Below are 23,899 nucleotides of genomic sequence, written 5' to 3' on the forward strand. Positions count from 1 at the left end.
GATTAAACTGTCATCTGCAAAGTTATATACAAAAATCCTTTACACATAAATATCTTTCACCTTTATCATTCAATTCTTTTCATTTTCTTAATGGTGTCTTTTGAAGAAAAGCCTTTAATTTTGATGAAGTACAATTTATCAATTTTTTCTTTTATGGTTAGTATATTATGTGTACTAAAATAATCTTTGCTTATTCCAAAGTTTCCCACTTTCTCCCAGAAGTTTATGGTTTTCCTTTTATGCTTAGGTCTATGATCCACTTTGAACTAATTTCTGCATATAGTATGAGGCCCCTACCTCACTTTACCCTACAGACATCCAGTTGTAGCTGCATCATTTATTGAAAACACAAGTGTTTCCCCATTAAATTACACTGGTGCCTGTGACCGTGTATCTGTGGGTCTATTCGGTACTCTTCATTCTGTTCCATTATTCTACATGTCAGTGTTCATACACTAACCATACTTTTAATTACTGTCGTTGTATACCAAGACTACACATCTGGTAGTGAAAGTGTTCTGACTCTGTTTTTTCTTTCTTTTTTAAAATTTAATTTAATTTTTATATAGCAGGTTCTTATTAGTTATCTACTTTATGCGTATCAGTGTATATATGTCAATCCCAATCTCCCAATTCATCCTCCCCTACACTTTCCCCTCATGGTGTCCATATGTTTGTTCTTTACATCTGTATCTCTATTTCTGCCTTACAAACCAGTTCATCTGTACCATTTTTCTATATTCCACATACATGCATTAATATACAATATTTGTTTTTCTCTTTCTGACTTAATTCACTCAGCATAACAGTCTCTAGGTCCATCCACGTCTCTACAAATGACCCAATTTCGTTCCTTTTCATGGCTAATATTCCATTGCATATAGGTACCACATCTTCTTTATCCATCCGTCTGTTGATGGGCATTTACGTTGCTTCCATGATGTGGCTCTGTAAATAGTGCTGCAATGAACATTGGGGTGCATGTGTCTTCTTGAACTATGGTTTTCTCTAGGTATATGCCCAGTAGTGGGATTGCTGGGTTATAGAGTAGTTCTATTTTTTGTTTTTTAAGGAACCTCCATACTGTTGTCCATAGTGGATGTATAGATTTACATTCCCACCAACAGTGCAAGAGAGTTCCCTTTTCTCCTCACCCTCTCCAGCATTTGTTGTTTGTAGATTTTGTGATCATGCCCATTCCAACCGTTGAGCCCATTCTCATTAGTGATGTTGAGCAGCTTTTCATGTGCCTCTGGGCCATCTGTATGTCTTCTTTGGAGAAATGTCTATTTAGGTCTTCTGCCCATTTTTTGATTGGGCTGCTTGTTTTTTTAATACTGAGCTGCATGAGCTGTTTATAAATTTTGGAGATTAATCCTTTGTCTGTTGATTCGTTTGCAAGTATTTTCTCCCATTCTGAGGGTTGCCTTTTCGTCTTATACAGGTTTCCTTCACTGTGCAAAAGCTTTTAAGTTTAATTAGGTTCCATTTGTTTATTTTTGTTTTTATTTCCATTACTCTAGGAGGTGGGTCAAACAAGATCTTGCTGTGATTTATGTCAAAGAGTGTTCTTCCTATGTTTTCCTCAAAGAGTTTTATAGTGGCCAGTCTTACATTTAGGTCTTTAATCCATTTTGAGTTTATTTTTGTGTGTGGTATTAGGGAATGCTCTAATTTCATTCTTTTACATGTAGCTGTCCCGTTTTCCCAGAACCACTTATTATTATTTTAAATTTTTATTTATTTATTTTTGGCTGCATTGGGTCTTCATTGCTGTGTGCGGGCTTTCTCTAGTTGTGGTGAGCAGGGGCTACTCTTTGTTGTGGTGCACGGGCTTCTCAATGCGGTGGCCTCTCCTGTTGCAGAGCCTGGGCTCTAGGCGCACAGGCTTCTGTAGTTGTGGCATGTGGGCTCAGTAGTTGTGGCTCGTGGGCTCTAGAGCGCAGGCTCAGTAGTTGTGGAGCCCGGGCTTAGTTGCTCTGTGGCATGTGGGATCTTCCCGGACCAGGGCTTGAACCCATGTCCCCTGCATTGGCAGGCGGATTCTCAACCACTGTGCCACCAGGGAAGTCCCCCCAGCACCACTTATTGAAGAGGCTGTCTTCTCCACTGTAAATCCTTGCCTCCTTTGTTATAGATTAGTTGACCACAGGTGTGTGGGTTTACCTCTGGGCTTTCTATCCTGTTCCATTGATTGATAATTCTGTTTTTGTGCCTGTACCATATTGTCTTGATTACTGCAGCTTTGTAGTATAGTCTGAAGTCAGGGAGTCTGATTCCTCCAGCTCCGTTTTTTTCCCTTAAGATTGCTTTGACTATGCGGGGTCTTTTGTGTCTCCGTACAAATTTTCAGATTTTTTGTTCTAGTTCTCTAAAAAAGGCCATTGGTAATTTGATAGGTAGTGCACTGAATCTGTAGATTGCTTTGGGTAGCATAGTCATTTTCACAATATTGATTCTTCCAATCCAAGAACATGGTCTATCTCTCCATCTGTTTGTGTCATTTTTGATTTCTTTCATCAGTGTCTTATAGTTTTCTGAATACAGGTCTTTGACCTCCTTAGGTAGGTTTATTCCTAGATATTATATTCTTTTTGTTGCAATGGTGAATGGGATTGTTTCCTTAATTTCTCTTTCTGATCTTTCATTGTTAGTGTTTAGGAATGAAGAGATTTCTGTGCATGAGTTTTTTTGGGGTTTTTTTTGCGGTACGCGGGCTTCTCACTGCTGTGGCCTCTCCCGTTGCAGAGCACCGGCTCCGGACATGCAGGCTCAGCGGCCATGGCTCACGGGCCCAGCCGCTCCACAGCATGTGGGATCTTCCCAGACCAGGGCACGAACCCGCGTCCCCTGCATTGGCAGGCGGACTCTCAACCACTGCGCCACCAGGGAAGCCCTGTGCATTAGTTCTGTATCCTGCAACTTTACCAAATTCATTGATTAGCTCTAGTAGTTTTCTGGTGGCATCTTTAGGATTCTCTATGTATAGTATCATGTCATCTGCAAACAGTGACAGTTTGACTTCTTCTTTCCCAATTTGTATTCCTTTTATTTCTTTTTCTTCTCTGATTGCTGTGGCTAAAACTTCCAAAACTATGTTGAATAATAGTGGCGAGGGTGGATATCCTTGTCTTGTTCCTGATCTTAGAGGAAATGCTTTCAGTTTTTCACCATTGCGAATGTTTGCTGTGGGTTTGTCGTATATGGCCTTTATTATGTTGAAGTAAGTTCCCTCTATGCCCATTTTCTGTAGAGTTTTTATAATAAATGGGTGTTGAATTTTGTCAAAAGCTTTTCCTGCATCTATTGAGATGATCATATGGTTTTTATCCTTCAACTTGTTAATATGGTGTATCACATTGATTGATTTGCGTATAGTGAAGAATCCTTGCATCCCTGGGATAAATCCCACTTGATCATGGTGTATGATCCTTTTAATGTGTTGTTGGATTCTGTTTCCCAGTATTTTGTTGAGGATCTTTGCCTCTGTATTCATCAGTGATATTGGTCTGTAATTTTCTTTTTTAGTAGTATTTCTGTCTGGTTTTTGTATCAGGGTGATGGTGGCCTCGTAGAATGAGTTTGGGAGTGTTCCTTCCTCTGCAATTTTTTGGAAGAGTTTGAGAAGGATGGGTTTTAGCTCTTCTTTAAATGTTTGATAGAATTCACCTGTGAAGCTATCTTCACAGGCTGTACTTCACAGTCCTGGACTTTTGTTTGTTGGAAGATTTTTAATAACTATTTCAATTTCATTACTTGTGATCGGTCTTTTCATATTTTCTATTTCTTCCTGGTTCAGTCTTGAAAGGTTGTACCTTTCTAAGAATTTGTCCATTTCTTCCAGGTTGTCCATTTTATTGGCATAGAGTTGCTTGCAGTAGTCTCTTATGATGCTTTGTATTTCTGTGGTGTCCATTGTAACTTCTCCTTTTTCACTTCTAATTTTATTGATTTGAGTCCTCTCCCTCTTTTCCTTGATGATTCTGGCTAGAGGTCTACCAACTTTGTTTATGTTCTCAAAGAACCAGCTTTTAGTTTTATTGATCTTTGCTACTATTTTCTTTGTTTCTGTTTCATTTATTTCTGCTCTGCTCTTTATGATTTCTTTCCTTCTACTGACTTTGAATTTTGTTTGCTCTTCCTTCTCTAGTTGCTTTAGGTGTAAGGTTAGATTGGTTTTTTAAATTTATTTATTTATTTTGGCTGCATTGGGTTTTTGTTGATGCACGCAGGCTTTCTCTAGTAGTGGCAAGCAGGGGTTGCTTTTTGTTGCGCTGCGCAGGCTTCTCATTGTGGTGGCTTCCCTTGTTGCAGAGCACGGGCTCTAGGCACACGGGCTTCAGTAGCTGTGGCCTCGTGGGTTCTAGAGCGCAGGCTCAGTAGTTGTGGTGCACAGGCTTAGTTGCTCCATGACATGTGGGATCTTCCTACAGCAGGGCTTGAACCGGTGTCCCATGCATAGGCAGGCAAATTCTTAACCACAGCGCCACCAGGGAAGTCCCAGGTTAGATTGTTTATTTGAGATTTTTCTTGTTTCTTGAGGTAGGACTGTATTGCTATAAACTTCCCTCTTAAAACTACTTTTGCTGCATCCCATATGTTTTGCATTGTTGTGTTTTTGTTGTCATTTGTCTCTAGGGATTTTCTGATTTCTTCTTTGATTTCTTCAGTAATCTCTTGGTTATTTAGCAATGTATAGTTAGCCTCCATGTGTTTTGTTTTTTACGTTTTATTCCCTGTAATTTATTTCTAATCTCATAGTGTTGTGGTCAGAAAAGATACTTCATATGATTTCAATTTTCTTAAATTTACCGAGGCTTGATTTGTGACCCAAGGTGTCATCTATCCTGGAGAATGTTCCGTGTGCACTTGAGAAGAAAGTGTAACACACTGTTTTCCGATGGAATGTCCTATAAATATCAATTAAATCTATCTGGTCTACTGTGTCATTTAAAGCTTGTGTTTCCTTATTAATTTTCTGTTTGGATGATCTGTCCATTGGTGTAAGTGAGATGTTAAAGTCCCCCACTATTATTGTGTTACTGTCGACTTCCTCTTTTATAGCTGTTAGCAGTTACCTTATGTATTGAGGTGCTCCTATGTTGGGTGCATGTACATTTATAATTGTTACATCTTCTTCTTGGATTGAACCCTTGATCATTAGGTAGTGTCCTTCCTTTAGGACAGTGTCCATTAGGTAGTGTCTCTTGTAATATTCTTTAAAGTCTTTTTTACCTGATATGAGTACTGCTACTCCAGCTTTCTTTTGATTTCTATTTGCATGGAATATATTATTCCATCCCCTCACTTTCAGTCTGTATGTGTCCGTAGGTTTGAAGTGGGTCTCTTGTAGACAGCATATATATGGGTCTTGTTTCTGTATCCATTCAGTGAGCCTGGGTCTTTTGGTTGGAGCATTTAATCCATTCACGTTTAAGGTAATTATCGATATGTATGTTCCTATTACCATTTTCTTAATTGTTATGGGTTTGTTTTTGTAGGTCCTTTTCTTCTCGTGTTTCCCACTTAGAGAAATTCCTTCAGCATTTGCTGTAGAGCTGGTTTGGTGGTGCTGAATTCTCTTAGCTTTTGCTTGGCTGTAAGGCTTTTGATTTCTCCATCAAATCTGAATGAGATCCTTGCTGGGTAGAGTAATCTTGGTTGTTGGTTTTTCCCTTTCATCACTTTAAATATGTCATGCCATTCCCTCTGGCTTGTAGAGTTTCTGCTGAGAAATCAGCTGTTAACTTTATGGAAGTTCCCTTGGATGTTATTTGTCGTTTTTCCCTTGTTGCTTTCAGTAATTTTTCTTTGTCTTTAATTTTTGTCAGTTTAATTACTATGTGTCTTGGCGTGCTTTTCCTTGGGTTTACCCTGCCTTGCACTCTCTGTACTTCCTGGACTTGGGTGGCTATTTCCTTTCCCATGTTAGGGAAGTTTTTGACTATAATCTCTTCAAATATTTTCTCAGGTCCTTCCTCTCTCTCTTCTCCTTCTGGGACCCCTATAATGCGAATGTTGGTGCGTTTAATGTTGTCCCATAGGCTGTCTTCATTTCTTTTCATTCTTTTTTTCTTTATTCTGTTTCGTGGCAGTGAATTCCACCATTCTGTCTTCCAGGTCACTTATCCATTCTTCTACCTCAGTTATTCTGCTATTGATTTCTTCTAGTGTAGTCTTCATTTCAGTTATTGTATTGTTCGTCTCTGTTTGTTCTTTAATTCTTCTAGCTGTTTGTTCTTTAATTCTTCTAGGTCTTTGTTAAACATTTCTTGCATCTTCTCGATCTTTGCCTCCATTCTTTTTCCGAGGTCCTGGATCATCTTCACTATCATTATTCTGAATTCTTTTTTGGAAAGGTTGCCTATCTCCACTTCATTTAGTTGCTTTTCCTGGGGGTTTATCTTGTTCCTTCATCTGGTACATAGTCCTCTGCCTTTTCATTTTGTCTATCTTTCTGTAAATGTGGTTTTTGTTCCACAGGCTGCAGAACTGTAGTTCCTGCTTCTGCTGTCTGCCCTCTGGTGGATGAGGCTAAGAGGCTTGTGCAAGCTTCCTGATGGGAGGGACCGCTGGTGGGTAGAGCTGGCTGTTGCTCTGGTGGGCAGAGCTCAGTAAAACTTGAATCTGCTTGTCTGCTGATGGGTGGGACTGGGTTCCCTCCCTGTTGGTCGTTTGGCCTGAGGCAACCCAGCACTGGAGCCTACCTGGCTCTTTGGTGGGGCTAATGGCAGACTCTGGGAGGGCTCATGCCAAGGAATATTTCCCAGAACTTCTGCTGCCAGTGTCCTTGTCCCTGGGGCAAGCCACAGCCACACCCTGCCTCTGCAGGAGATCCTCCAACACTAGCAGGTAGGTCTGGCTCAGTCTCCTATGGGGTCACTGCTCCTTCCCCTGGGTCCCGATGCGCACACTACTTTGTGTGTGCCCTCCAAGAGTGGAGTCTCTGCTTCCCCCAGTCCTGTCAAAGTCCTGCAATCAATTCCCACTATGCTTCAAAGTCTGATTCTCTAGGAATTCCTCTTCCCGTTGCCGGACGCCCAGGTTGGGAAGCCTGACATGGGGCTCAGAAGCTTCACTCCAGTGGGTGGACTTCTGTGGCATAAGTGTTCTCCAGTCTGTGAGTCACCCACCCAGCAGTTACAGGATTTGATTTTATTGTGATTGTGCCCCTCCTACTGTCTCATTGTGGTTTCTCCTTTGTCTTTGGATGTGGGGTATCTTTTTTGGTGAGTTCCAGTGTCTTCCTGTCAATGACTGTTCAGCAGGTAGTTGTGATTCCGGTGCTCTCGCAAGAGGGAGTGAGCCCACTTCCTTCTCCTCCACCATCTTGCTCTCCTCTGCTCTTTTTCAAAATGGTTTAACTCTGCTAGGTCCACTGAAATTCAATCTAAATTTAAAATTCCAAGTATAAGTTTCTACAAAAAGCTCCCTGTGATTTGGCTGGGATTGTGTTGCAATAATAACTGAATTTGGGGGAAGTGGTCAGCTTTAAGTTTGAATAATCAAATCATGAACTAGATATATCCCTATTTTTGTTTCAATATTTTTTATTTTCTCTCAGTAGTATGGTTTTCTGTGTAGAGATCTTGTACAATTTTTGTTAAACTTATTCTGAAGTACTTTATGCATTTTGATGCCACTGTAAATAATATTTTCTAAAATTTCAGTTTCCATTTGCTTGTTGTCAACATATAGAACTACAACTGATTTTTATGTGTTGCCCTACTTAGACAATCATACTGTCTGTGAGTAAAGACAATGCTACTACTTCCTTTTCAATTTTATTCTCTCTTGACATATTGTGTAACTAGGACCTCCAAGTATAATAATGATCAAGGGGTTGAAGTGGATGTCTTGTGTCCTTTGCAGTCTCATGGGAAGAGTGTTCAACTTTCATCATTTGGTATGACCTTACCTGTAAACTTTTCATAGGTGCTCTTTTTTGAGCCGAAGAAATTGCCTTCTCTTCCTAGTCAGCTAAGAGTTATTATCATGAATGGATGTTAAAAACATTTTCTGAATATGTGAGATAATTATATGATTTTTTTCTTTATTGTTAATGTAGCTGAAATTAGCTAATTCATTTTTGAATAGTGAAAAAGCCTTGCATTCCAGAAATAAGCCTAACTTGGTTATGACACATTAGTTTCTTATTTAATTTGCTAAGACTTTTTGTGGGAATTTTATGTCAATGTTCATAAGGGAGTTTCTCTTTATATAATGTGTTTTTCAGGTTTAAGTGTGAGAGTAATTCTAGTCTCATAAGATGAATTAGGAAGTATTTCCTTCTTCTCTATTTTCTGAAAGAGTTTCAGTAATGTTGGTATTATTTCATATTTAGATGTTTAGTAGAATTCACCAGTAAACTAACCTTTGCCTGGAGTTTTCCTTGTGGAAATATTTTTGATTACAAATTCATTTCCTTTAGTAGATACAGCCTGGTCAACTTTCTATTCCTTTTTTGATCCAGTTTTGATACACCATATTTTTCAAGGAATTTGTCTATTATATCTAAAATATCAAATTTATTGGCATAAAGTTGTTCAAAATATTCTCTTTTTAAATGCCATTAGAGGGGCTTCCCTGGTGGTCCAGTGAGTAAGAGTCTGCACTCCCAATGCAGGGGCCTGGGTCCAATCCCTGGTTGGGGAACCAGATCCCACATGCATGCCGCAACTGAGAGTCCCCATGCCACAACTAAGAAGCCCGCATGCTGCAGCTAAGACCCAGCACAGCCTAAATAAATATTTTAAAAAATGATTCTACTTAAAAAAATACATATATATGCCATTAGAACCTCAAGTGATATCCACTCTTGCCCTCTTCCATTACAAAAATTTGGTAATTTATGAGTCTTCATTTTTCCCTTGATCAGTCTTGCAAGGGGCCTACCAATTCCATTGCTTCTTTGAAGAACCCATGGTTGACTGTAAATTTTCTGTGTTGTTAGCTTTCTATTTCCTTGATTTCTGCTCTTATCTATATTATTTCCTTCATTCTATTTACTTTCATTTACTTACTCTTCTTTTTAAATTTTCTTAGTGTGGAAACAGTTCACTGAATTCAACTTTCTTATTTTGTAATATAGGCATTTAAAGGTATAAATTTCACTCTAAGCACTACTTGAGCTGCATGACACAAAATTTCACATTTGTATTTTCATTTTCATTCAGTTCAAAATGACTTCTCATATTCCTTATGACTTCTTCTCTGAGCCATGGTATTTAGAATTGTATTATTTAATTTCCGAACATTGGGGGATTTTTCCAAAAATCTTATTATTACCTTCTAATTTAATCCCACTGTGGTAAGAGAACAATTCTGACATATTTTAGTCTTCTGAAACTTATTAAGATTTGTTTTTATGGCCCAGCATATGGTCCTCATTGGTGAACATTCCATACATATTTGAAAAACATATATATTCTTCAGTTGCTGGGTGTACTACTCTATAAATATTAAATAGATCAAGTTGACAGTCTTCAGAGCTTCTATATTTTTACTGCTTGTTTTTGGTTCACTTATTCTATCACTTTCTGAGAAATCGGGGTTATAAGCTCCAGCAATGACCGATGAGTATGGATCTGTCTGATTTTCCCTTTAGTTGTCAGTTGGCTCTTCATGAATTTTGAAGCTCTGTACTAGGTGCATGCATATGAAGGATTGTTATGTCTTTCTGGTTAATTATCTGCTTCATCATTATGACATGTACTTCTTTATCTCCAGGAATACTCTCTGGAAGTCTCTTTTACCTGATACTAATATAGCCATACCAGATTTCTTATGATGACTATTTACAAGGACTACCTTTGTACATTCTTTAAATTTCAACCTACTTGTGTTTATTACACTGTATGTCTTATAGACAGCATTGTTTCTTTTTTAATCAATTCTAATAATCTCTGTCCATTAACTAGAGTGTTTAGTCCGTTTGATTTTGACCTAACTACTGATATGCTGAATTTATATCTATCATCCATTTACCCCTCTCTGCTTCACTCCTCTCTTGTTCCTTTGCTGTCCTTTTTCTTCTGGGTAAATGAAGTAATTTTTAGTGTATTTTATTTCCTCTGTTGGATTTTGAGCTTTTTGGTTTTTGCTTTTGCTTTTGGTAGTTGCTCTACAGCTAACAATATGCACCTTTAACTTATCAAAGTCTATATAGATTAGAAATTATAAAACTTTGGGACTTCCCTGGTGGTCCAGTGGTTAAGAATCCACCTTCCAATGCAGGGGGTACGGGTTCAATCCCATATCTTAGGTCAGGGCACTAAGATCCCACATGCTACAGGGCAACTAAGCCCGCGCACTCTAGAGCCCGCATACCACAACTAGAGAGCCTGCACACTGCAATAAAGATCCCACATGCCGCAACTAAGACCAAATGCAGCCAAATAAATAAATAAATATTTTTTTTAAAAAAAGAAAATGACTTAAAAAAAAATCGAAACTGATAGTTTGTATTTTCTACTTCACAAAGTTAACAACCTGACAACCATATGTTTCTACCCTCCCCAATCTTTTGTGCTATTGTTGTCATATCTTTCAATTTTACTCCTATTATAAACTCCACCATACAATGATATTATTTTTGCTTCAGAGTCAGTTGTCTATACATATCAGCTTATTTACCATGTGTGTTCTTCATTCCTTCCTGTAGATTCATGCTTCCATCTGGTTTCATTTCCTTTGAGCTGGAAGAACATCCTTTAGCATTTCTTACAGAATGTGTTTTTTTAGAAATGAATATATTTTTAATTGAAGTATAGTTGATATACAATATTATATTAGTTATAGGTGTACAATATAGTGATTCACAATTTTTAAAGATTATACTCCATTTATAGTTATTATAAAATATTGGGTATATATCCTGTGCTGTACAACATATCTCTGTAGCTTACTGTATTTTTCTTTCTTTTAATTTTTTTAAATTAATTTTTTAATTGGAGTATAGCTGATTTACAATGTTGTGTTAGTTTCTGCTATACAGCAAAGTGAATCAGCCATCACGCAGACATACCTCCACTTAGGGATGCATTCTTTGCATATTTATTTATCTGAAAAATATCTATATTTAACCCTAGTTTTTGGAGTTTGTTTGTTTGTTTTTTGGTCCTAGAATTCTAGGCTGACAAATTTTCTTACAGTACTTTAGAAGAAGTTCCATTTTATTCTGATCTCCAATGTTTTGGATAAGAACTCAGCTATCACAGTTTCCCTTTACATACTGTGTTTTCTTCTTCCCTTGCTGCCTCTGTTTTTCTCTTTATATTTTGTTTCTAGCAATTATATTATAATGTTTATAGGTGTGGTTTTCTTTGTATTTATCCAGCTTGGTTTCACTAAGTTTCTAGGATCTGTAAATACACACGCTTTTTAAAAAGACTATTTTTTAGAGCACTTTTAGGTTAACAAAAAAATTGAGAGGGATGCACAGAGATTTCCCATACACCTTCATAAATCAGTGTACTTTAAATCAAAGAAATATTTCAGCCATTATTTTTACAGACTTGTTTCTACCCCCTTCTCACTCTTTTACTCTGCTGGAATTCCAGTTACATGTATATTAGCCCATCTGATAATGTCCAACGTGTCATGGAGGCTCTATTCATTTTGTAAAAACCCCTTTTCTCACAGTTGTTCACACTGGATAATTTCTATTGATCTGTTTTAAAATTTATGGGCTCCTTCTTTTGAAAGCTCTAATCTGTCATTAAGACCAACCACTGAATTTTTTCATTTAAATTTCAGTTTTCAAATTTCCATTTTTAAAACGTTTTCCTTTCTCAGTTGAGATTTCCTATCTGTTCTATCATCAACATTACATTTTCTTTAAGACTTTGAAGCACACTTATAGGAGTGACTTTAAAATCACTGTTAATTCCAACATCTAGGACTTCTCTGACTTGCTTTCTACTGCATGTTTTTGTTCACTATGGGTTACATGTTACTGTTCTTTGAATGTCTGGCGATATTTTTTAATTGAATATAGAATACTGTAGATGATACACTACAAAGACTCTGGATTCTGTTATTTTCTTCTGAAAAGCAATGATTTTTATTCTAGTAGATAATTCAGTTAATAGCTGATTTCCTTGACCTTGTATAGGCTTGGATTTATCCTTTGTTGGGCTGATCTGTTGAAAGCTCAGGGTATTTCCCAAACCTCTCTATCTTGATGGGACTCATCCTCCAAATTCTACTGTCCCTGTAGACTGCCTTGGGGCTTTCAGTTTTGTTACACTACATCTATGGTTAGCTTTATTGTAGGTCATGATCCCTACTCCTAAAAGCCAGACTTTCTGTTATCTCAGCAAGATGCCTTAAGTTTTAACAAGACTTTTGCCACTGTGACTGGGTTGGAATTGAAACTTCCCCAGCACTGCTGCTCTAACTCTAGCATCACAATTCCACTTCCAACCCCAGAGCCACTTATCTCTGGTAGGCCTTGGGTAGTCTGATCCAGTGAATGTGAGGCTTAGTCCTCAGCCAAGGAATTATGGACATCTGACCCCCAACTTCTGCTCAGTATACTGTTTATATATAAATTACTTCTCTGATTTACTCAGAGCATTTGCAACTATAGAATCAAGGATGTCAGAAGGTCACCTAGTCAAAGAATCATATGATTTTTAAAACGACAGGAATCTTAGAGATGCAGGAAACCCTTTCATTTCAGAATGAGAAAACTGCCAACCTGAAAAGTTAAGTGCAAACTTAACAATTTTCAGTTGTATCATGCTTTGCAAATATTCAGCTTGACCAATTTCAAAGTGTTTTTATCACGTTATCTCATTTAATCCTCACAACAACCTCATGAGGTAGGTCAAAGTATTATTAACCCGGTTTATAACTAGCTCAAAATGTAAACACATTCTTTGCTACAAAGAGCATCTTATAATACTCTTTTACTCAGAATCTTCAGCCAGGAAAAGCTTATGATTAAATAAATGGATTACTATTTCTACATACAAAGCTTGAGGGAAGTTTTATCCATTTAAAGAATGAGTAAATACCTTTATGGTACTCTGAGGGACACAGAGAATGAAGATCCTGAAAGGAAAAGATTTTTTTTTTTAATCCCAAACTAAAAAACCCTCTCATAATGGTATATTATGTAAAAAATTTTCTTACAATGAGTATTGCAATTAGCTTAAGGCATTAGGTTACCTACCTGGAATAGTTGTCCCTTTAGCTGTTTCAACTGTATTAAACAAAGGGACTAGGGTTCATCCTACACCTCCAGTAGAGAAAAAAATAAAAAGATAAGTAAGAAGTAGGGCAATAATCCCACTCCTTTCCCCTTCAGGAAAAAGAGGATGACCTATATTCTTAATTTCATCCCTGCACAAGTGAGGACATTCTTGCACACAAACCATACACTGATGGGGGAAAGACAGAATTATAAAAACTGGAAAAGAGAGGGACTTTGGGGCCTTTATCTGAAAAGTTCAGCTCTTTACATAGAGATTACCACAGCCATTTAAGACATTTTAAATGAAAAAAATGATTAGGAAGCATGATTTCTTCAGGAAAGTGGTTTTTCTGTTTGGAATTTACATCTAGCCTTAAATGGCTAAAAGGTAGAATGGATTTAGGATTAAGGGAGGAGAACGGGCAAGGGATATTAGGGTTGTTTGTAAATGATTCTAATTCAGGTCACAAGAGGATAAAACGATTTGAGAAAAACATTTGAAATACTCGTGCCTCATCTCGTGAGAAGCTGAGCATCACGGTCACCATTTAGGAGCAGGGAGAGGTAAGGAACTCAAATACTGTACTGTAAATACTGTAATTACTGTACTTAATTAACCCATCTCCATCACTGTCCTTAACAACTCAGAGCCCCAACTAAACTCTTAGTTCTGATGAGAAAAGATGTTTGACAGTTGATACCACACATTCTGTGAAGTAGGACGCACGAGAGAGCTGGATGTGAGGGTAGAAAAAGAGGGGACAGAATTAAAGAGTTAACCAAGGCTAGGAAGGAAGTCCCCAAGTCAAGAGCTAGAAACTTTTCTTTATAATTTTAATTAGGACCAGTCCCACTAGTGTTATTTATTGCTATACTATACAGCATACTTTGCTTTCTTTTTCAACTCAAGTGTAGGAAATTTTTATAAGAATGTATGTGATTTCCCACAAAATATTTAAAGCTCAGTATTTCAGGCCACTGTGAAAAATGCTTCCAACTCCACTAAAAGTCCTTTGTCATATGTCCAATGACTCAAACAAAGGCATTTGGTGAAGTATACATAAGTGTGGCTTTGCAAAAAGTATACATGTTCTAGTTCTTACATATCTTAAAAGGCATTTCAATTTGTTACTAGCATATAATTTGCACAACTATTATCAATTTTGTGGTTAATTTGGAAGACTGTCATAGATCCCCAAGTGGGATTTTATTTTTTAATGTCAGCAAATCTACAATAAATTTTAAAATGAAATTCTACAGAATATTAGGAGATAAAATAATTTAAAATACAGTCTCATTTTAATTATTCAAAGTAAAACAGATTGATCACCTAACTATACTAACCCCAAGTAGCCTGAACTTTTCCCAGTAACCATTTTCTACAGCTTCCTTAATTCCAAGCATACTACATTTTTCTCTCAAATTAAAAGGCAAGTATTTTTTAAATGCCAGAATTCAGATTACATTACTGAACTCTTCTCAGGTACATACGAAAATTTATTTCACGTGGGTGGGAAGTCAGATCGTTCTGTAGCCAGAAGTCATCTCACGAGTATACAATGTGGCCCACAGCGCTTTGGACTTCTCTAGCAACTTTATTAATGGGATGCTATTTGTCACACAGCTCTAGATTCTCAAAGAAACTAAACAGCGATTCCACCACCACCTTCCGAAACAAACGAATTCTCAGTATAGTCAAATGCGTAGTTTGATAAAAGTTTACTCAAAATGAAACGTGAGTCTTTTGAGCTGTATTCATAATGCTAACATAGGGTGAGACTGCAGTAGGACTTTGAATGCAGGGCAGTGGAGAATGAATCAGCTCATCTAGAAATCCTGATAGTGAAGCTCGTGACCTGAACTGATACTCAGAATTTATTATGGTTGTTATTTTATTACCTTCCTCCCTCTCCCGTTCATCCCTTCTTTCTTAGTCAAAGAGGTTAACATAAAAGTGAAGGAAAAAAAACAGTGATTAACAAAACCACAGCATAAGGAGAAGAACCAACATGAGATCTGCCAATGAAAATGTCCCTTCTCCCCAGGGCTAGCCAACCAACTCAAGTGCTTCTTCTGAGACACTGGCAGGCTACCAGGTGAACAGCTCCACATCTCCCCAGACTCACGGCCGTCTGTCTGTAACAGACACTCAGAAATTACAATTATAAATACTAGGGATAGAAGAGAACTATCAGGGCATTCCTTTTGGTTTGACTAGTTCAGGATTATTCCAGAAAACTAGACTATCCTGGTGCTTTGCTGAAGGACTGTCTCTACAAATAGGCCAGCCATCCTTTCTTCAGGGAAGACTTTTCTTATTCCAGATTCAGTGACACATGTGCATGTTTCAGGCTCTTGTGCACATTGCATTCCCTTCATATTTCTTCTGCATTTCAAGTTCTCTGGTTAGAGTAAACAAGTCCTTTTAACTTGTTCAGTTATTATTAATAAAACAATGAACACATTTAAAATATGGTGGGTCCTGCCATAACTACAGAAGGAAGAATCTTTTTGTCATTGCCAACAGCCACAGATAGGATATTACCTTTCTTCTTTTACATTTTGCTCAAATACTTTTCTGATTTCCTGCAAATTGTTGCCAGTAAGTACACGCAGCAAGCTAACAATACCCACTACTAAGGGCTTCCTATGCCAGGCACTGCTCTCAGTCCCGTATAGCAACAATTTCTTATCCTACTGTGATGAAGATGCTATGAAGCAGGGACAATCATTATTGCCATTTTACAAATAAGGGGACTGAAGCACAAGAAGGCTAAAGAACTTGCTGAAGACACAGAGCTCATAAGGGGCAGAGTTAGAATCCAGATTCAGGCTCTTTCATTCCAGGAAGTATGCTCTCACTATTTGCCACAAGTAATTAGATGCAGATACCATGCAGAACTCCTTGGGGGCAGTGAACTCCTTGCAAATTGACAATGAACGAAGCAAATTCTGAGCAAAGTTGTAGAACTGAGACACTCCCAACCCAGGACACATGATTAGCAGAAACTGTTCAACATATGGAGAGGAGTCCAGAACATAGCAGAAGAAAGTCTATTCCCTTGGTCAGCTATGCAGGGAAAAGGAATCAAAAGTTTACTGTATCAGAACCCTCAATATGTCATTCACAGTGTTTTGTGTATAATTATGCTTAGGTTAATTGTACAGCTGTTTTTTTTTTTTTTGTGGTACGCGGGCCTCTCACTGCCGTGGCCCCTCCCGCCACGGAGCATAGGCTCCGGACGCGCAGGCCCAGCAGCCATGGCCCACGGGACCAGCCGTTCCGCGGCACGTGGGATCCTCCCAGACCGGGGCACAAACCCGCACCCCCCACACCAGCAGGCGGACTCCCATCCACTGTGCCACCAGGGAAGCCCAATTGTACAGCTTTTGATTGAGGTTTTATGAATTATTACTTAATATTTGTATGCCAAACTTTAAAAATTAAACTATAGTTGATTTACAATATTATGTTAGTTTCCGGTGTACAGCATAGTGATTCAATATTTTTGTTTGTTTGTTTTGGGTTTTTTTTTTTGCGGTACGCGGGCCTCTCACTGTTGTGGTCTCTCCCGTTGCGGAGCACAGGCTCCAGACGCACAGGCTCAGTGGCCATGGCTCACGGGCCCAGCCGCTCCGCAGCATGTGGGATCTTCCCGGACCGGGGCACAAACTCGTGTCCCCTGCATCGGCAGGCGGACTCTCAACCACTGCGCCACCAGGGAAGCCCATGATTCAATATTTTTATACATTATACTCCGTTTAAAATTTTTACAAAATAATGGCTATATTTCCCTGTGCTGTACAATTAATTGCTGTAGCTAATCTCCAAAATATACAAACAGCTCATACAGCTCAATATCAAAAAACAAACCACCCAATCAAAAAATGGGCGGAAGATCTAAATAGACATTTCTCCAAAGAAGACACACAGATGGCCAAAAGGCACATGAAAAGATGCTCAACATCGCTAATTATTAGAGAAATGCAAATCAAAACAACAATGAGATATCACCTCACATCAGTAAGAATGGCCATCATCAAAAAAAACCTACAAACAATAAATGCTGGAGAGGGCATGGAGAAAAGGGAACCTTCTGACACTGATGGTGGGAATGTAGATTGGTGCACCCACTATGGAGAATAGTATGGAGGTTCCTTAAGAAACTAAAAATAGAGTTACCATATGATCTAGCAATCCCACTCCTGGGCATATATCCAGAGAAAAACATAATTCAAAAAGATACATGCAACCCAGTGTTCATTGCAGCTCTATTACAATAGCCAAGACATGGAAATAACCTAAATGTCCATCAATAAATGAATGGATAAAGAAGATGTGTTTTATATATTTATACATATATATGTATACACACACACACACACTCACACACACTGGAATATTATTCAGCCATAAAAAGGAATGAAATAATGCCATTTGCAGCAACATGCATGGACCTAGAGATAATCATGCTAAGTGAAGTAATCTGGACAGAGAAAGACAGATATCATGATATCACTTATATGTGGAAACTAAAAAAAAAAAAAGAAAAGAAAAAAGGTACAAATGAACTTATATACAAAACAGAAATAGACCCACAGACATAGGAAACAAACTTATGGTTACCAAAGGAGAAAAGAGAGTGGAGGAGGGATACATTAGGAGTTTGGGATCAGCCACCACTCTCAACAGCATGTTTGGGTAGACCATTTGGCCTGAAGTGCTTAATTTGTTAAAAGAAAGGTATTAAACAACCATTTTATTAAGATATGAAAATGAGAGGCAACAACAAGGAGAAATTTTTAAGTGCAAATTAAAGCAAGGACTACTTTAAAAACTTTAAGTCAGTAAATCTGCATGACAAAAATCTTGTAGAAAATCTAAGAACAGCATGATGCTGTAGTAGTATCTCCTGAGCAAATGAGGAAGGTGATTTAAGACACAGGTCACCTGTCACAGCCAGGTTTTGACACCTTATTTCTAGAACTTTTATTCAATGTTTATTCATCAAATTTCTATACCCCTTGTAAATTCTCTGAATACTTTAATTACTTATCCCATGCCTTAGTGTGTGAGTGCTTGATCTTACCAAAAACAGTTTTGCAAATCACAGTATTTTTCTGAAATGTAATCTCTAACCTGGGTTGGCAAGGGAAGTCCATAAGAAAGTTTAGCACTGTGGTTCCAAAAATAATAAAACAAAAAAATCACACGCAATTCCCTTTTAATGGTTTAAAGTCAAGCATTCTTTAAAAAGTTCTTTCATATCTTTTCAAAGTCCTAATAATAAAGGAAAATTCCTTTACAAAGCCACCACAGTTTTGCTATGGACACTTGAACTGAGTGGGAAAGATCTGACAAGTCAAGTCAAGATACTGGTACAGAGAGAAAACGAAACAATACTCCTATCCCGTTGCTTTAGCAGGGCCTGTTTGTGCTTAGGAGTATCGCATCGATACCTTGTATTTCCGAATATTATATCCATCCTTCTTCTATGTTCTTATCATCAGTGATAAAACCTTGTCTTAAACTGCTTCTACTAACCTGCTCGTAAGAAGCAAACTTTCTCATCATGATACTCAGAACTCTAAATTCTCCCCGTTCTCCCTGCGTATCAACCGATTTCTGGCTCCAGTTATCTGTCACTTCCGAGAGCACATCACCTGTAATACTTTTCTAAAAGATCAGGCTCTCTTAACCTCCCACTGTGTCCTAATAATCCATAAGCACAGGGGACACCCCGACATTTGTTTCCTCAACTCCTGGGCTGCCGTCATGATAACAAAACAATCATGCCCCATGAAAATTCATGCTGAGGTGTCACGGCAAGATCCTCTGCTACTTTGTAATTCTCATATTCAACATTTATCGATAGTTCAAAGTAGCAGAAAAGAAGAGAGGATGTTAGCTTCAAGCACTGGCTGGGGTCAGAAAGACTGTTTACTTTACGTCAGAGAGAGTGCGTATTTATTGCAGAGAAGAAGGAACTAACAGAAAGTGAGCAAAGATTATGTGAAAGAAAATTAATGGAGACAGATTGCAGAGGAGGGAACCAGAGCTTAAATCTGTGACAGAAATAAGAAGGGAGCTTGGTGAAGGAGAGACAGTATCTCCTCTGAGTCAGAAGAGAAGATGACAAAAACACAGGTAACTGCTGAGGTGATGAAGGTAACCGAGGGGTCCCAGCATAAACTTGGTTTCAGTAAAATGAGAGCAGGACAATTACATAGGGGTGGGGATTGGAGTGATGGGAAAAGTACTAAGGGACTTAAAAAAGAGACATACTTGTTCTGAAGAGAAGGAAACCAGAACTTTTCAAAGTCACAGAGGAGAAAAAGAAGCAGCTGTATTATGCAGAGCAGATATATACAGCCTTCACAACAGACTATCTCAAGGGAGCTGCAAGATGCCTGAAAAGTAGGAAAATGATGTAAAGGAAGGTTCTGCTAAAAGTGACAATTCTGTAAAAGCTGACTGGAGAGCGTGGCAAATATTAATGGTTAAATATGGGGGATGGGTATAAGGAGGTTCATTATACTATTCTCTACTTTTGTGTACCTTTGGAAATGTTTATAATAAAACACGTTTTTAAAAATTGCCTAGCCATCGTATGTCCTCAGGAGCAATGGTTATCTTCCTCAGAAAGCTCGACAACTTGCCAGAACTTTCCAGAAGGTTTTAGGAATTTCAGAGACACAGTTGCATACACTCTAGAGGACTGCAAAATTCAATGACAGGGAGGCAAAAAAAGTTTCCCTTTGACCAGGATTTGTCCCAAATTTGTTCTAAGGAGTGAGAAACACAAGTGAGCATTAAAATTAGGCTAAGTGGGTCAGGCGTGACGAACAGGGCCAGAAGATGAAAGCGATGAGGACAAGTATTTCTACTAAGCATATGCCTGAAGACCAATACTCTAGAACTTACTTCATCTCCAGAACTTCCTCTAAGTGTTTTCTTCTCTCGGCCCGAAGGTTGGTCAAATGAGTCTCCTTCTCTGCCAGTGACTGCTGGGTGCAGGACAGCTTCGCCTTCATGGACTCCAGCTCCTGCTTTACCTTCTCCATGGCCATCAGCAACTCCTCCACCTACGATCAACGCACAAAGGTCAGAAACTGAGCATCTGGGCCAGGTACAGTCAGAGGAGCTGGGCAGTGGGCAACGCCTGGGTCCACAAAGTTGAAGACACGCCCATCAAAAATTCTGTACTCTCGCAGGATCAGACATAAATGGCAGTTAAAGAAATACATCTCTCATCTTCCCTCCACTATAATTCTTCTCAGTTTAGGTCCAAAAAACCCTCATTTTCTTTCTGACAAATGTAAGGGCATCAGAAGTTACACTGTGCCAGAAACAATCCCTTCTAAGGAATTTATTTGGAAACAGTCCAAAAACTTCCATGGAAATAACAATATAATGCAGATAAAAATATAAGGAACAAAATCGTAATAAATATTTCTAGAAGGATTTTAGGAAATAAAAGCCATAAACTTGACTAATACCAGATGCAGAATAAACATAAATGAGTCATTTTTATTCGTTCAAACTAAGATTCTTCTGTTTATACCATCACAAAGAATTTCTTGTTAAAGAAACAGCTAGAATTCAATCGGATAATTTCCTGCTCTAAAGCTAGGTAGGTAGAGATTTTTTGAGGAAGGCAGGAAGAAAAAAAATATATGACCAGATAGAGAAGAGACACAATGCTTTTAAAAGACCTGTAAAGGACTTCCGTGGTGGCGCAGTGGTTAAGAATCCGCCTGCCAATGCAGGGGACACAGGTTCGGGCCCTGGTCTGGGAAGATCCCACATGCCGTGGAGCAACTAAGCCCGTGCACCACAACTACTGAGCCTGTACTCTAGAGCCTGTAAGCCACAACTACTGAGCCCACGTGCCACAACTACTGAAGCCCGCGGGCCTAGAGCCCATGCTCCACAACAAGAAAAGCCACTGCAATGAGAAGCCCGCGCACCGCAACGACGAGTAGCCCCCGCTCACCACAAATAGAGAAAGCCCACGTGTAGCAATGAAGACCCAACACAGACAAAAATATAAATAAATAAATAAATTTATTTATTTTAAAATAACTAAATAAAATAAAAGACCTGTAAAAACATGAGAGAAAGAAGACAGAATGCTAAAACACAAGAAACTAAGAGAGCAAGTTCTGTACTTTATCAGTTATTTCCACTTATCAGAGGTGAAAAGATGTTGCCAAAATATCTGTTATTACCTAAAAACAACCTCAACCAGAAAATCAAACAGCCAAGTATACCAATCACAAGAGTTTACAGTCAGTTTGCTACTTGACAAGAAATAATCTTGGTTATAATCCTTTCCAGAGGTAGAGGTGAGTGTATGTAGATGGACTGGTAACAGCTGTTAAAAAGTTACACTTAGTTTTTTGGCACTTGAATTATTTTACTTTGGGTATCTTCTCAGAAGTGATCAAGTTAATGCTCTCAGCTAAACAGCCTCCTGACAGTCCCAGTTGCTGTGAGATTTTTTTCTTATTATGCAGATCTCTTTGGATATGTATTCACATATCAGCAAGCTTTACAAGAACATATAACTGCCTGCCTTTTTGAAAACTGTCAATAAGGATGATTCTACGTTATCAGTTTAATTCATATAAAATCTTAGCAAAAACTAGATTAAATTATGCCCCAAGGTATACTCTTACAACACAAAATCAGCCATCAACAGCATCATTTATAGAAGGTCTAATAAATAGTGAGATGTGTCCATCTTTTATGAACTTAAGCGTATCTCACAACATCTCCCTCCCATCCTGTCCTTCACTGCTCCAGGCAAGCAACGGTATCAGTTTCTTACATAACTTGAAGAGATATCTTATACATACACAAGCAAGCATGTATAAACTATTCCTCCTTTTCCTATACAAAGGTAAGCCCACTCTATACATATTCTTATGCATCTAAAATTTTTAGTAAATATTTATTGAAATACAGCATAAATAAAAATATACAAAAATTATAAATGTATAACCTAAAGAATTCTAAGTGAACAAACCTATATAAAGAGCACAGACCAATAACCAGAACATTACCATCACCCCAACCCCCCCATATCCCTTTTCTAGATTAAGAGTAACCATTATTCTAACACTCTAGATTAGTTTTGTCTATTCGTTTTAACTTTATACAAATGGAATTACATAGTATATAATTTTAAGCACAGATTTTTCCCCCCCTGGTGTTATATCTGTGAGATTCATCTACATTGCTGGGTAAAACTGTAGTTCTGTAATTCTCATAACTGTATGATATTCCACTGTGCGAAAATAGCAAAATTTACTGAAAGCACTTTTGATAAACAGAAGTTTTAAATTTTAATGGCATTTAACAAAAATTTTCCTTTATACCTGTTTATGTTCAGAGCTTTCTGTATAATGAACATGACAATTCTGTCAACCTCAAGGTCATGAGGATATTACTCTTTCTTCTAAATCCTTTACTGGACTATACATTCACATTTAAATATATAACGTATATGCAATTGATTTTTTAATATGGTATAATGGTCAGACTCATTTTTATCAACATGGATATCCAATAGGCTCAGCACTGCGAATGGTAGAAGGACTTCACAGTCATGGTAGGAAGGTACTTTGGGTCTACTTGGCAAAAGATCAGAAATTACTTAAAGACAACTTATAAATTATAGGAAAAATAATTTAACAATGTTTTATATTGCACATAACCACCTTTAAATTTCATAAATGATCCATCTGAAATATCATATGCACTGACAAAAGGTGTATGTATATATTCCAGAGCTAAGAGCAAAACACACACTTACATACTCACGACCCAGTAGCTTTTGTTAAGTGCAATTATCCAACTGTATCCTCTGACTCTCCTGTGATAGGTAATCGCCATTCTTAATTTGTGTACTTATTTCCTTGCATTTCTTTATTTTTACCTCTGATGCAAATATTCCAAAATAAATCACTACTCAGTTTTATCAGTTTATGAACACTGAAAAAATGGTATTACTGACTTTATTTCATCCAAAATTATGTTTACTCATGCATATAAAAGAAGGGCCCACCATAGGAGTATAAACCGGATCTAAGAGCAAAACGCACACCTACGTCCTCACCACTCCAGAGGTAAAAGCAATGACAGTCAACAGCACTGAGGACCACAGCTCTAAGGTTACGGTTTCTCACTAAACTGAATGGGCTCCTTGGAAAAATTGCTGATTCCAGATTAGGAGGCAGAAATATACAGAAGATGGACTTTGCACATACAGTGCCAAAAAAACAAGAGAAAATAAGGATCATGACACAGAAACTCTGATAAATCCAGAAAAAACATAGCCGAAGAAAGAAAAAAAAAAAAGCTTAGAGGAATACCCCTTAGAGGAATACCTGCAAAAAATACTATAAAATCAAAGCCAGCAAGATATAAAAATTGAGATTTAGCCCAAGAATGCAAGGTTGGTTTAACATATAAAATAAATGTAATAAATCATATTAATAAAATACACGACAAAAACTACATGACCATTTCAAAAGATATAGAAAAAGCATCTGACAATTTCCAAAACCCTTTCATGATAAAAATATTCAAGAAACTAGGAATAGAGGAGAACTTCCTCAAGCCAATAACTGGCATCTATGAAAAACTTTTAGTGATGAAAGACTGCATGCTTTCCCTCTAAGGCCAAGAAC

At 37.9% G+C, this 23,899-nt stretch overlaps 1 protein-coding gene across 6 annotated transcripts in view; it reads right to left on the bottom strand.

Moving 5' to 3' along the window:
* Window positions 1-23,899, bottom strand: part of ERC1 (ELKS/RAB6-interacting/CAST family member 1) — a 387,619-nt gene that overhangs the window by 155,367 nt on the left and 208,353 nt on the right. For all 6 annotated transcript variants that reach the window (XM_029204193.1, XM_029204191.1, XM_029204194.1 and 3 more), the window contains one exon: window positions 20,127-20,287. In XM_029204193.1, the coding sequence (XP_029060026.1) occupies window positions 20,127-20,287 (161 nt within the window). The remainder of the gene's footprint in view (window positions 1-20,126; window positions 20,288-23,899) is intronic.

Source organism: Monodon monoceros, unplaced genomic scaffold (genome assembly GCF_005190385.1).
Source record: "Monodon monoceros isolate NGI ecotype Baffin Bay Population unplaced genomic scaffold, NGI_Narwhal_1 Super_Scaffold_6, whole genome shotgun sequence".
In the NCBI taxonomy this organism is placed as follows: Eukaryota; Metazoa; Chordata; class Mammalia; order Artiodactyla; family Monodontidae; genus Monodon; species Monodon monoceros.